Below are 14,949 nucleotides of genomic sequence, written 5' to 3' on the forward strand. Positions count from 1 at the left end.
CAAGGAAACCATGTTAGCACACTTCAAGTAAAAAATATTTGTAAAACAGAAAGGTGCTAACTTGGGATCAGACTATGCCCTTCATATCTACACTTGGAAAGGCTCCCCTCTTCCCTCATGCAGAACTGGGTCCAAGACACTGTCCCTCACTTCTCTGGGTTATCATGGGGGCTGCTTGTGCCTGGACATTTGGCATGAGGAGAGCCAGGCGCACATTGCTTCTCTGACACCCAGCAGAAATGTTATAGGACTCTTAACAGAGCCAGACTGCAGAACTCCTTCTGCTCATGGATATCCAACAAAGCTGCCTTGCCTATCAATTGGTGCAGAGGCCAGGAGGGCTCAGTATAAGAACGAATGTCTTTCTACCTCAAGAAGAGCTTTAAAAAATCCAAATTCGGAATGGACTGTACAGATGACCTCTACCCCTACTTCGATATTTCTGTGTTGGGCACACTAATAATACATGATTTCTCACCTCTGCAGGAATAAAGTGTATAATGATAGCAAGACCTTTTAAAGAACAGACAACTGTACAAACCACTTTTAGTTGAAAAATGGGTCAATGTTAACACAGTGAAATAGCATTTTAGAATATATTACATGCTAAATATAAATACACTTAAAATTCTAACTTTTCAGTTGAACCCAATCACAATGCTTGCTGTCAATTAACACCTACAAGTGATATCATCAGCACTTGTATTGTCAACATCTTCACTTGTGCTAGATTACAGAAAAACAACACTTTATTGTTGCAAGAATTTTCTTCATAAGTTATCTTTACTGTTTGTACCCTTTATTATAACACTGATGGTATATTTATTTGCCCCCCAAATTGTAATGGTTAACTTGTCCCACATTTTATTACTCTTCCATCAACAAACATAAAGCTACTCAATTTCACAATGCAGTAGAAAAATCAGTTTTTATCAGTTCACAACAGGCTAGTAAATTAAAGCTTTGCAAAAGAAAAAGCAAGTATGACACATCTTTCCGTTTTATGAGCAGATACAAACTCTTTTGAGCAAGTGCTATGTAAATTCCCAGCCTACTTTGGCTGCTGGTAGAATTTAACAATTAGGCACAATTGAGGCAATGAGTGCACTTAAACATATTTAATATTTTTACAAAAAGTCTATTTTCCTTTATCTGTGTTCTTTGTGTGAAGGATCCAACTGGCATAATACACTATAACTGAAGACTAAAATTAAGTACTGCATGTTTCATACCTACTTGGGTGGAGAGTGTATGAAATCCAAAAAGGATAATTACTGGATGGCCATACCATTCACAATTTTGTACATCATCATCAAGTCTCCTTTATGAGTACCCAAATTCCACTTGGTACATTGGAGAATTTATACATTTGGTACATTTTCTCCTAGGATAAAAAAGGAGATTGCTTAGATAACTAGAGCTCTTTGAGATGTTTTGTCCCTGGAGGTGCTCAGGATATGCATACACTCTTGAGCAGAGATTTTTAGTCAGCAATGTTCACAGGTCCACGCCTGCGCGCTACATATCCTCATGCTCCAGAATGTGAGCCTAGCCTGCTGCTGTTCCTGGTGCTTCTCAACTACGAAGCCTAAAAGCAAGACTCCATGGAAGAGGAAAAGGAAAACAAGCTGGGGAGCACCAATAAGCACAAAACATCTCAAATAACTCTAGTTATTGTATGGATAAATAACCTCTCTTTCTTCAAATTACTGTCCTGAGGGGTGATCCGCATCAGGAGACTCAAAAGCAGAACTTGAATGCGGAGGAGGTATATTCAGTACAGATCAAAGAAGAGATCGCCAAAGGCTGTATCCACTCTGGAAGGAAGTACTCCAGCATAGTGCTTGGAAAACACATGAACAAACAATCAGGTGGCAGCCTGCATTTGTACATGATGGATATTTTCTGAAGTAGGGCTATGGAGGTGGACTGAGCCCTACTGAAAGGGACAGTCATTCTAGCTAGGGGATATGTTCCAGAAGTCTTGTAACAATCTAAAATGCACCCTGAAGCCCATTTTGACAGTCTCTGAGTAGAATTCAGATGTCCCTTCATTCCTTCTGCAAAAAGGACAGTCAGGGAGAAGCCCTGAAAGGTTTATTTTTGTCAAGGAAGAAGGCAAGAGCACTTCTCACATCCACTACCCCGCTCTCTTGAAGACTGAGGCTTGGGGTAAAATACTGGCAATTGAATGTCCTGATTGATATGGAATACTGAGGAGACCTTGGGCAGGAAGTGACAATGGGGTCATAAGGTCATTATCATGCTAGAAAATCAGGTAAGAAAGGTCAGCCATGAGCACCCCTAGCTCTCCTACCCTTCTGGCTGAAGTTTTGGCTACAGGGAACAACGTCTTAAAGGATAAATGTAGGAATGAACAGTTCCCTATGGGTTCAAACAGAGGTTTCCTTAAGATGTTAAGAACTAGTTAAGATCCCAAGTGGGAGTAGGCTACTTCATGTGAGGAAAAAGGTTAGACAAACATTTAAGGAACCTAGCAGTGGGATAGCATATGTTGAAACAGAAAACCCTGTGACTGGTGGGTGAGAGGCTGTTATGGCAGTGAGATGGGGGGAATGGATTTGATTACTCACAGAAGAAGAAGAGATTGAATCTCCTGCTTTAGGGGAACCTCATGAAAAGAGTCTCTGAATAGGGAGTGGGATTGGGGGTTGCAGGGAGAAGGGTAATGGAGTTAAATTGGATGGAATATCCAGTTGTAACCACTTCTAGGATCTTCTTCTCTGTAGCAATGAGATCCCAGGAAGATAGGGAATAGGGAAGATTGTTTCCTATGGTGGATTGAGGGTGGTTTCATGAAGTGTGAGATCCAGAATGGGGACAATCTATGACCCTTGACCAATGGGTCACAAAATTCACTTTGAGGCAGTTATCGGTTCCATGGTCACTATAAATGAGGTCCCTTTTTTGTGAAATCTGGACCTTTTTCTGAGTGGTATGGTTGGTCTCAGAGGGGTTTGGTATTGGACTGGGTGAGAACGTTTTGCTGTCTGTGATCTATTGCACCTCCTCTTTGTTACAGGTGTATATATATACACCAAGCAATCACAGTGTTGCCATGGAGTCTTTTGGCAAAAGAAGAGAGCCACTGATGTCACTGCTAACAAGCTTATGCCCTCAAAAGAAGGTTTCCCCTGGTATTTTGCACCTCACTGGGAGGGCCGGAGGCTTGCAGGCAAGAGGCTCAACACAGGATAATAGTGGCTGCCATCAAGCATGAGGCAGCGTCAACCAAATCAAGAGACATCTTTACAGAGGCTTTTGCAATGATGTGGCCTTTCAAAATTGGTATCTGAAACTGCTCCTGTTCCTGAGGAAATTGATCAATAGAATGTGAAAATATACTGTAACTAATGAAGTCATGTCACCATGAAGGCCTGGTAGCTTGCAACTCTAAATTGAAGAGACAGTGAGAAGTAGCTCTTGTGACCTAAAGGTCCAGGAGATTAAAGTTATTTTATTGGAGGGAGCTGACTTAGCACAATATCATCTCTCTCTTTTTTTTTTTTTTTTTTTTTTTTTTTTAACATTTACAGTTTTGATTACTGAAGACTTGGGGCGTGGAATGGAAGAAAAAAGAATATTCCAACACCTTAGACAGTACATAATATTTTTTGTCATTCCTTTTGCACATGGGCAGGATGGCTGCAAGTGTCTACCACACCATACAAGCTGGTAAGAGTAACATTGCATTAAGGGCAAAACAGTCTTGATCTATGAGGGACGTATGCAGAATATCCACTCAGGAGTGTGGCAGTTCTTGTATTTCCTCCAAGGTGATCTGTAGAGATTTTGCTACTTTTTTTTAAAATCAGGTCTTGAAAAGCCCTGAAATCATCTGTATAGGTTGGGGAAGGAGCATAACTGCCTTGTCAGGTGAGGAGGAGAAAGACTTGTGGGATGGTGGTGTCTCTTCGGCAATCACTAGTTCATGCACTTCTGGACTAGATCCTCCAGCACTGGTGGCTGAGGGTCTGGATGGATCCTTTTGTACAAGGGCACCATATATTACTGGTCCCCATAAGGAGCCCAGGAGTTTCAAAATTCCCACTGTGATGGAGCACTTGAGAAAGGAGTGTTAGTGCCAGGGTTGACGCGGAGGATGTCAGTTCATTTCTGGGGTTTCCTCATCTGGAAATACCTATAGGGAGGAGGGCTAGAATGGGTAGGTGATGAATTCCTGGATGAAAATGTCTGAATTGCTATTGCTGAGGAGCTATTGACATCAGTACCGGGGCTGTGTCAGTACTAGTGGTTGAAGTATGAATGGCTACCGAGTCGGTACCGGAGATCAAATCTTTGTAAGGGGGTACACTGGCAGATACTCCAGCTTCGATAGTGGTGAGCATTCTCTCTTGGGGTTCCTCCATAACTCAGAGTCCTCATGGGAGATGAACTTGGTCAGTACCGGTGAGCATGGGCAGTAATCCACAGTGACACTGAGCAGTACCAGAGATGATATGGATGAATGGCCTGGATAATATGTGCACTGGGGCACAAGGTCTACTTGGTCCCTGGCCTTGAAGATGACTTATCTCCCCCCACCTTTTTTTTTTTTTTTTTTTTTTTTTTTTTTTGGAGTCTCTTTCTGGGGAATGGAGTCCTTTTCTTCTTGAATACTTTTAATGCTTTGAAGTGTCCAAAGCTGCCCCAGGGTCTCTACTTACCAAGGCTACAGAAGTCAACAGGGGAGGGATAACTGGATTCCACAAGTCTCAGTGAGCACTCTTTGAGGAGGTGCTTCAATCTATCTTCCCTCAGACCTTGCATTTCAATGAGACAAGTGACTCTCCAAGGTAGCTGGAATGCCCATCACTGAGGGGAAAAGACCTGTGGAAGGTATGACAAGGTTTGAAACCACAGGTCTTTGGCATAACCTAAGCAGGGAAAGGCTGCAAATAAACCAAGGGTGAAGGAGAACTTGACCAAAAGTAATAAAATTAAATAAAAGATATACTACAAAATGGGAAAAAGGGAAGAAAGTTGTAGCACTAACCATCAGACACCACAATGCTCTGTCTGGAGCCGAGGGTGATTCAGAAGGAAACGGAGCAACAACAGTGCCTGCCCTCCACCCATATGCCTTTGCTCCAGACACAGACCCATACACACAGCAGACAAAATCTCTGATCAAGAGTGCATGGGTGCATGCACATTCTCAGGTGGAGAATGCATAGGGATAAGAAGTCAAAGAACGAAATGTTATTGCACCACCTCTCATCAAGATAACTTAATATATTGTTTTTCCTAGTCATTGTAGCCACTGATCTTAACCACTTATTTGCTCATATGGGGAGCCAGTTGTGGTAGATCTACTTTACTATTACTCTACCAACACACTTTATAGTCTTATGTTTTGTACATTATATCATTAATAGCCAAGTGATAATAAGACTAATCATCTCAGAGTGACCAAGTTTTAGCAAGAAATCAGATTGTGAATCTCTTGATTTCTGATGCATGCTTGCAGTTAAACAATGATCATTGTCAGATTGTGACACACATTTCTTGTGAATTCTTGCAGAATGACAAAATTATACATCAAAGAAATAAAATAAGAATTATGTAACAAAGTGAAAATACTTGACAGATCCATTGTTCAGAGTGGGGTTTCCTCCCTTTAAATTTAAGTACACTGAAATTTAACTTCCTGAATCACTACTCTGCTACACAGTTGATTTGTATTAACAGCAGACTAATAATCAATACATATACTAACAGCTATTCCCATGGCTCTCTTAAAAATAAGCATCAAAGTTATGTGGAATGGAAAATATCCAATTAAGTTTTCCTGGCCAGTTTAGCTTGTTGAACTATTGAATATTTTGACAAACTCGCTAGTAAGTGTGTGACAGAAAAAGTTAGTCCTTTAGTTAGCAGTTAACTAGTCCCGAAATCAGGCCTCTGGCATATTATGAAATTATATTATGTCATCAGAAATTAAAAATACTGGAAATAAAGTACTGACCTCTGAGGGCAAAATGAACATGCAAAATCAGTTTTGCAATAAAATACTCAGGAACATTTAAATCTCTGAGCTATTTCACATTAGGGACTATTTTAAGTCAGATCATCTGATTTATGGCCCTTTTAACTTTAAAACCACTGTGCTGATTTTGTTCAATCTTGGCTTCTTCTAGAGAGCTCAGTGAGGAAAAAATATAAATATCAAGATACAGTCTGAAAGGTGTTGGGATTTTGGGCCCAAAGGCACATAAGAATGTCCTGTCACATGCTTTTATACAAGATTATGTTGGGGGGGGAGGGGAGGAATTAGAATAATATTTACATGTTAGGTGCTATTTTCTTTTACAAGCAAGTTAAAGATGTTGGAAGTGGAAGTGTATGGGCATGTATATGGCGAAGTGTTAGGTAGATTTCTCTATTGCCTGTTATTATCCAATTTTAAAGTGTTTTATTGGTGCTCTGTTCTTGGCACCATATTATCTATGGTTCTTAATTTTCAAAAAAGCTGAGTCAAATATACAAGAAATGTCAACAATTATTAATTGTATAGTAGTACTCTTTGGACAGCTTTGTATCTCATTTTCATTTTTCATAAATATTGATCTTACTGATCTAAGCCAAACTATAAGAAGCAAGTGTAACTATTCAGAAAAACTAAATTTTAAAATTTAACATAGCAGTATTCAGACTAAACATGCTTATGTGCTCATCCAAACAGGAAAAAGGAAGCGGTACAATATGGTGTAATTGGCTGATTGCAATTAAGCAAAACAATTTATAATACTTTTGATGATCAATCCCAACACTATAAAATTCAAAATTTCAACAATGAATAAATTCAAGTAAGTCACAATCTGTTTGCAAATGTTGCACAAACAGAAAGAGGCTAAATTTGTCAAATAAATTATTCACCGTCAGATATTAGCTCAGCTCAAATCCTCAGGGTGCATGTTGTGTTGAAGCAAAGGCACATATAATAAGGGTAGCTAGAATTGTTAGAGTTGTCAACCTATGAATGGCTATCCATAGATGTTAATCATAAGATTTGTATTACCCTGAGCTAAGCAGAAGCTGAAAAAAAAAGAAGAGGTGGCGAGGGAAAGGAGAGGGCAGGAAGAATAAGAGAAGAAAATGTGGGTTAGAGAAGAATACAGCACAGAACAAACTGAATTTTAACAGAATTTATTTATTCTGATTTCCATGGCAATTACTGCAAAAAACTAGGACTCTGGTTGTATCATGTTTTAACTACCCAGGTTATCTTGATTTGTGTTACAACAATTAAGTCTTTTAAAAAGAATAAACAATTCAATACCAAATGCTATTGAGAGAAGAGAAGAGAATACAGCATTTGTACTTCCTGGTTGTTAATTGTCAGAATACAATGATGTTTCCATATACAATGAGGTTCCTACAGATAACGTTTACCCATAGGATTTGAAAGTTTGTTTTATAACGTGGAAAGTACTTTGAGGGTAGGTACAGATGCAATAGCACAGAAAAGGCTTTTAACTTTGGCTCGTTTTCTCTGACCGCATCTGCCTATGCCATAAATTATAATCTCCCAAAGGGGCAAGCTCTTCAGACTTCTTGGGGTCATCTTCAAAATAAGAGCATTTTCTTTCTTCACAATAAAAGGACTACATTATAGGACACTTTGCGTCTGACTGCATTGCTACATGCTGATAATTATGCCTCTTTAAAAAGCTGTTTCACCTAACTGTGTTTTGTTTGGCTGGTCAGATATTTATCTAAACATAAATTATCAAATGTGTTTTAACAATGCATAGTTTTATCTGAAATTACTTTTCAGTTCATATATAAAAAGCACATGCAGCCTTATTTTTGTGCTTGGGTGTGAAAAGGCTAATGCTACAGCTGAGTAAATTTGGGGTTCCTCAAAATTATCCTAGATTTTTAAAGACAAAAGAGCTGAATGTAGTCTAGTACAGTGTTTCTCAAATAGTGTCCGCGGAACCCGAGTTGAAGGATTCCGCGAAAAAGCAGAACTGCACCGCCGAAATTAAGAGAAATCGCGCGCCGCCGAACAGCTGTTAGCGCGCCGCTGAAAACTGCTTAGACAGTGCGCCACCGAAAACAGGAAAATTTCCTGGACTTGTCGACGAAGGGTATGGCATGGCCGCGCAAGGGTTCCGTGGTGAAATAAAATTGAGAAACACTGGTCTAGTAGATTAACTACTCTACAGATGTTTCTCATGGATAGACATATAAAAAAGCCTTTAGGTTTTCAAGATGAACAACTACTGTATGTACAGTATATTATCACATCATAGAAAATGGTGAGCATTTCAAATCTTGCATGCTCAATGGGGGAAAGTTTATAATACGGTTTCATTCTGAGGCCTTGGGACTTCGCCACACTAAATTGGGGTTAATGCAATGAAGGCTTTACACTCCCTTCTTTTTGGGTGTGTCTACACTTGGAAAAGGTGAGTTTTTACAATGTGATACTATCATGTAAAATCCTAGTGTAACCACAGTAAACTGTAATTTTACCTTGATTTAGCTAAGTGGGAGTTTAGGGTTTAGCTAAAAAGAGATAAAACTATAGTTTTCTCTATGTACACTAAGATTTTACAATGTGATATGTTTTACACCTTTTTCTTGGTATAGCGTTCAGGATTTCTCCCAGAAAGTGGCAGGAAACAGAAGGGAAAACACAGCTGATAATTCAAAGTATGCAATCTCCTATTAGTTCCATTCTAAATCATTCAACCCAAAATATGCTTTCATAAGTGAGTTTTTCAGGTGATGAAAAAAAAAAGTTTAATTAACTTGCACAAGGTTATACAGGGATTCAAATGTTCCACACATTAAAACCAGCCAGGATCTTCCTGGCTCACAGAGCTTTGCTTTTAATTATTAGACCTTGCTTCTGCCTACAAACTAAAGCAACTAATGAATAGAGCCCTGAGCGAATACAAAATTTGGTCTTGGTCCAGCTGCACAGTTGGCTAGTAAAATTTTGTATTAGTAATAAGGTTATGCTGACCTACAAACCTTTTATAGAAACAGTCTAATCACCTTTGAGTTAAAGGACATCTTACTTTACTGGTCATCAGCTAAAGTCAAGTTATTCATGTCTTTTTACATAATCATTCACAAAATGATTTCGATTTCTTATGTGTTGGCTACTCACAATTCTATTTCCTATTGACCTCCACAGCCAAGGGAAGAGGACTGTCAGGGAACTGATTATTTTCTCCCTGATTTTCTGCCACAACTCCATCCCCTGAACAAATTACAGTAGCTTTGGAGGGGGAGGGTTGCTTTTAACTCTCACCAGTTGAGTGTGGTTCCTTAGAAACCGTATGCTATCCAAGGATTATTGGTCTGCATATATAGGGGGCTCCTCCATGCTGGGATTATACACGACAGGGAATTAAGGGAGTTTCTATCTCCATTGTTCTGCCTGAGCAGTAGAGAGAGCAAATATTTCCTTCATTGACGTTAGTCCTATTTTAACTAATTATTAACTATGCTGAATGAAACATGTTAAATGTTAACATAAAAGTGTTCTGAAATACATTGGAATCCAAAGATGCTATAAAAGTTTAAGTAACAGTAGCTCTTAAATATGCTGCAATCAAAACCTATAATAAAACTTTTTAAATTGAGTAATCTCAGTTAAAAAGCAGACTATAAAATGAAAATCCATGCCCATTATTAATATTGCCCTTCCTTTTTGCGGAATATGCCAACAAGAATGTTAACTATTCAATGACAGAATCATACAAATCAGAGATGGGAACTAGAATTTGAAGACTTGCTATGTCATCCAGTCCTTCTCCCTGCCACTGCAGATCTGTGCCATGTTGTCTATTAACTAATGTTTTAGCCTGGCTAGCTTTAAGTAAGTGAAGAAATTGGGTTTTTTTAGTATTTCTTTTGAAAAAGGCAATGATTCTCAAACAGGTACTAGGGGCTTGCAACCACCTCACCCTTCCTATTTTGCTAAATAAAAGTGGTAAAATTAGCTAGAGAAGAGAGGATTCTCGCAGGTTCCTGGCAGGAAAAAAAAATCCTGGTATGGAAAAGGCTGGGGACCACTAGGATAAGACATACAATTTAAGCCCAGATCCCATAACATTTTCCATAAGATGAGATGTGTTAACTCTGGAATCCTAGCCAAGTTCTAGTTTTCAACTGCATACAGTTTGCTTTGTCCCTTCCTGTTCCAAATTGTGCATCTGCCACATTCCACCCCCCCCCCCTCGCACACACACACACACACACACACGCGCGCGCGCGCGCGCGATTAATATTACACCAATAATATACTGGATTTACAGCATAGTGAATCATGCTCATGATTTCTAATTTAAAAGCACAACTTTTTTTTGGATGGGGGATAATAGACTGAAGCAGGTGAGTACAGGAAAGAAGGGAAACTGCATTTAGGCTGCAAGCATGACATCAATCCTCAAAATTCTACAATTAAAAACAGCCATTTTTTAAGCATCAGAAAATGGAGATTTATATTAGAACTTCTGAGAGACCTTTAACAGTATTACTGGGCACTGCTCTAATAAAATGAAAAGCAAATTTTATTACTTAATCATTTCTCATCTAGCATGCACTATATTTCACTCTCTGTCAGAAACTAAATTCATGCAAGATGTCAGCAGTATATAATGAATACCAATAAATCCACAGCTTTTTCCAATCAAAAACCATTCTTTTACACAAATAGCTCTGGATAGCTTGTCTTTTGCTGTTTCTCTTCATGCATTTAGTTCCCCAATTTTTATTTTGAACTAAACAGCTGTAACCATTATGGGTACTTCAATCCATTTTTGTTTATGCAAAATACTAGGATCAACTACAGTAGCAAAGCTCCATGCCAGGAGGTAAAAAAGTTATTCCAAATTTCTAGTGAATGCTAGTCAGAGATAGTGGAAAACTCCAATTAAGTCTCCTATTTCCATTTAGTAGGATTTAAAAGCTGGAAAGGCATCACCTGATTCATGTTAGGCTGCTTCTGTAGTACAAATGAGATCCCTTCTAAAACAATGAATTTCCACATTTGTACTAGACCATAATATGAACTGCAACTTACAATTCCCTAAAGGAATTGTGTCAATTGGCATTTTAAAAATGAATTCAGTGACCTACAATAATATGAGTTTCTTATGCACAGTATTTGTCAGTAGACAACATGGGAAGTTCAGAATTCATTTAGAAAACCTAGGCTTTATAAAACCAAACAAAAGAATACTTAAACCACTTCCTCTAACTTGATAAGTATCTTACACTGAATAAAAAACTGATAACAGGAAATGGAGCTGCACTCAACACAGTTAAAATTCAAGAACAAGAGAGGAAAATAACCCTCCAGATAATATATGCCCAATCAGCCGCCTTACTGACCTGATGAGACATTTAGAGCTTGTGGAAATTTCACAACTTTTTGGCATCTGTGGTTTAGTGGATCTCATATGTGCTTGCACAGCTTATTTTCAGTCACTAAGTAGAAAATTTGCAACTATAAGTATTCTTTTATTCACATTAAGTAGGCCTTCAGGGATAGAAATGCCCATCTTGAAAGGGCTTAACATTCAATTATCCCAATGCTCCTTCCCTCTGGACTTAGATTCCACCGAGTATAACTCCACTCCTTGAAATGTCAGATACAGCACTTAGTGGAATAGACTGTGTAAAGGGTACAGGCACTATGTTCAAACAAAGAGATAGCTAGCATTTCCAAGCTGTGCTGTAATAAAAAGCACAGTGGCTTTCAGAGCAGTACATTGCTGTTAATACTCTGGGTGACCCCGTCAGACTCCTACTAAAAAGAATTCTCACTATTTCATGAAGTACATTATTATACTGTGTACATTTTAAGGCAGGACTGATATGTACTGATATAACCAAGGTTTGGCCAGGTTGCCAGGATTAGAAAAGGGGATGGAGAGCTCTAAATAAGGATTTAGGTGCACTAGCAAACATGTATGAAAGCCCCCAAAACTGAAATAGCAGAGATGTTATAAATAAGGATTAGATGTCATTGATGGTGTTATGTCTGGACCATGCACTAGAATACTCAATGTATTTAACATTTATGATGATGCCAATAGTACACTCAAACTTATAGTTTAAATGAAAACTTATCTGCATAGTGAAGGGTGGGATTTTCAAAAGTACTTATAAGCATTGGCCTAAATGCTCCCATTTAAGTTAAAGGAAGTTTTACCACTGACTTCACTGGGAGCACAGTTTGGCCAAGTTGAATGCTTTTGAAAATCTCACCCTAAAACCTTAAAATACTGATTATAATATTCTTCACAAACTTTTCATCATTTATAGAAGCTGTAATATTACAAACATAAGAAATATTAAATATTGTAAAATTTTAATATATTCATAATTAATTTATCTTGTGCTTGTAATATTACAGCTGCTATACTTCGTGAATCAGAATCTTAAAGTTTTAAGGCCCTAAAACTAACCATATACTATACTAACCATTGTTTCCTCTTAGACGAAATCTTACTGCAAGATCAAGAACTCCATGACAACACATTATAGGTATAAATAGCGATATATATGGGGGCCAGTAAATCTTCCACCAATGAAAATGCCATTTTCAGGTTTAATTTCCTCAAGTGGCTTAGGATCATTAAGTATAACTTCACAATTCAATTTTACATTACAACTTAAATGCTCTACCGATAGTCATCTTTTATTGAGTACCTTAGATGCCAAAGCACACCAAAAAATGGTCTAGCTGTCATATATCACACCAGACATACAGCATTCTTTATTGAAATTCTACAAGACTTTGTTCAAATTTTGAATTTTCTTGTATAAACTATTGCCAACTCTTGCAATTTTTTCATGAGTCTCATAATATCTGGTGCTTTTGTTACAGTCCTAGCTGCTGAAATTAGGTTTAATTAAGAATCTCAGTTTTCATTTTAAAAAAAAGGTTTTTAGCCCTCAAGGTAGCAGAGAAAAGCTTTAAAACATGAACCCTAAATTTTCCAATGGCAGAAAGCAACAAAATATAATTTACCACTTATTATCTTTTAAGTATCATACATTTTAAGACAGTTTCACGATTTGACTTGAATCCTGATTTCTGAATGCTTGGGGTTGGCAATTCTGTGTATATATACTTGTTTATGACAACAGAGATATAAGTGGCACTCTCCAAATGCTTTAAACAGTAGGCCAGACACTTATAATTTTCTTCTCCTGACTTGAAGTCAAGGGTGAAATAAATCAGAATAATACAAGATAAAAAGATCTATTTATCACCCAGTCTATCTTCCTAAATTCCAGTTCATCTCTCTATTAATATATAATATAGACTTCACATTTTGGACACAAAACATTCAGTGCGAATTTAAAAAACAAAAAAAAAGGCAGAAGTTCAATCTTCATATTTTTCTTCTGATCAAAGCTATTTTCCAGATTTTTTTCCTTCTTTTCTCTTCCGTCGGATGTGCGTGAAAGACTTGTGGGTGGCAGTACTGCTGATTGGATATAGATGATAGGGTTTGGGCTGAGGGGAAAAAAGTCTCTGTCCAGGATTTCTATTAATTGGTTTTCTAATGAATAAATATAAAATTAATACCTATCTGGAGTTACTAAGCCATATTCTACTTTATACAGCTACAAAACAATTAAAATAACTTTAAAATAGTTTGAACAGAAGTGAAACAATACATTTCTGAAGCTCCCTTCACAGGGAGATACCCTTTATGCAGTTCTCTAAGATGGTCTTTCAGCACTCCCTCCCTTCTCTTCTGAAAAGCAAAACCTCTTATATAGTTAGCGTCAAGGATTAATTTTAGATAAAGTCTTCTGATCTGACTAGCTGAGTAGTGCAGCCCTATCTGCCTTTCCTCTATTACAGATGAACTGGAAAGAGCACAACTTCTGCCTACTAGGATGACCATGTGTCCCAATTTTATAGGGACAGTGCCGATATTTGGAGCATTTTCTTATATAGATGCCTATTAATCCCCTCCTCCTGTCCCGATTTTTCACACTTGCTATCTGATCACCTTACTGCCTACCCACTCTTCTGGGATTCTATTTCCTGGGTCGCATAAGTCCCTGTTAAAACCATGTTCCGGATTTATTACTCAGTCTTCACATTTTCTATGAGCAAGCTACATATTCTGGAGCTGCGACCCCTTGTCAGCCCAAATTCTTGTATTGCCAAGCTCTGAAGAGCTTGTATATCTGCCTCTCCCATCAGATGGTGACACAAACTGCTGTTGCTCTTTTTTTTCAAACACAGACTGCTGATCAGACAACCCATTTCCTAACTCACTATATTATCAGACGTAACTAAAAAATGCTGCACTACATCTGTAGCAATGTTTTATCATGTGGATTGTCTTCTGAACAGCTGCTAATTAACATGCATTATTAAAATAAAAAATAAATTATAGTGGTTTTCCAACTGTGGGGGTAGAAAGGAGTAATTTTAAACAGTTGATGTCAAGTAATTTTGTTTTTAAAGTTACTAAAATATTTAGTTTACAGAAACAGGAAATGGTAGGCCAGTTCTTACTAACTGTTTTTGTTACTATCAACTCAGACATAAGACGTCCACTATTTTAGTCAGATGGGGTTCTTTTACACACCTTAGTGGACACCATGATTAAAACCATGCAAAATAATCACAATTATTAATCACGGCTGTTTTATTACTGAAAACAGAAAAGAAAAACTTTAAACAAAACAACATAAATAATAGAACATACGTGATAAAACGGTTCCTTCCATTACAATCTCTTCTGTATGCCTCTCAGTGGAGAGCTTTTAGCAGGAGACTACACCTTTGAGAGTGGACTGCCTCTGGACACATTCTTCATTTGGTAAATTAAGACCAAACAATATTGTTTCCCAAATTTATTGTGAATCTAGTCTTAGCATTTCATCAGATTCTTTAAACTGTTTATGTATGGGCAAAATAATTTGTTA

General features: G+C 37.8%; 1 protein-coding gene across 8 annotated transcripts in view; it reads right to left on the reverse strand.

Annotated features, from left to right (window-relative positions):
* The window catches only part of IMMP2L (inner mitochondrial membrane peptidase subunit 2), a 781,125-nt gene that overhangs the window by 653,024 nt on the left and 113,152 nt on the right, over positions 1–14,949 (reverse strand). Inside the window, exon 4 of one of the 8 annotated variants that reach the window (XM_067564217.1) lies at positions 2,018–4,851. The exons of the other annotated variants lie outside the window; for them this stretch is intronic. Within the exon in view, the coding sequence (XP_067420318.1) occupies positions 4,779–4,851 (73 nt within the window). The 3' untranslated portion in view covers positions 2,018–4,778. Of the gene's footprint in view, positions 1–2,017; positions 4,852–14,949 lie in introns of those variants that run through there. 8 annotated transcript variants of the gene reach the window in all.

Source organism: Emydura macquarii, unplaced genomic scaffold (assembly GCF_026122565.2).
Source record: "Emydura macquarii macquarii isolate MOO-44397 ecotype Brisbane River unplaced genomic scaffold, CSIRO-AGI_Emac_v2 contig_2636, whole genome shotgun sequence".
NCBI classification, from domain to species: Eukaryota; Metazoa; Chordata; order Testudines; family Chelidae; genus Emydura; species Emydura macquarii.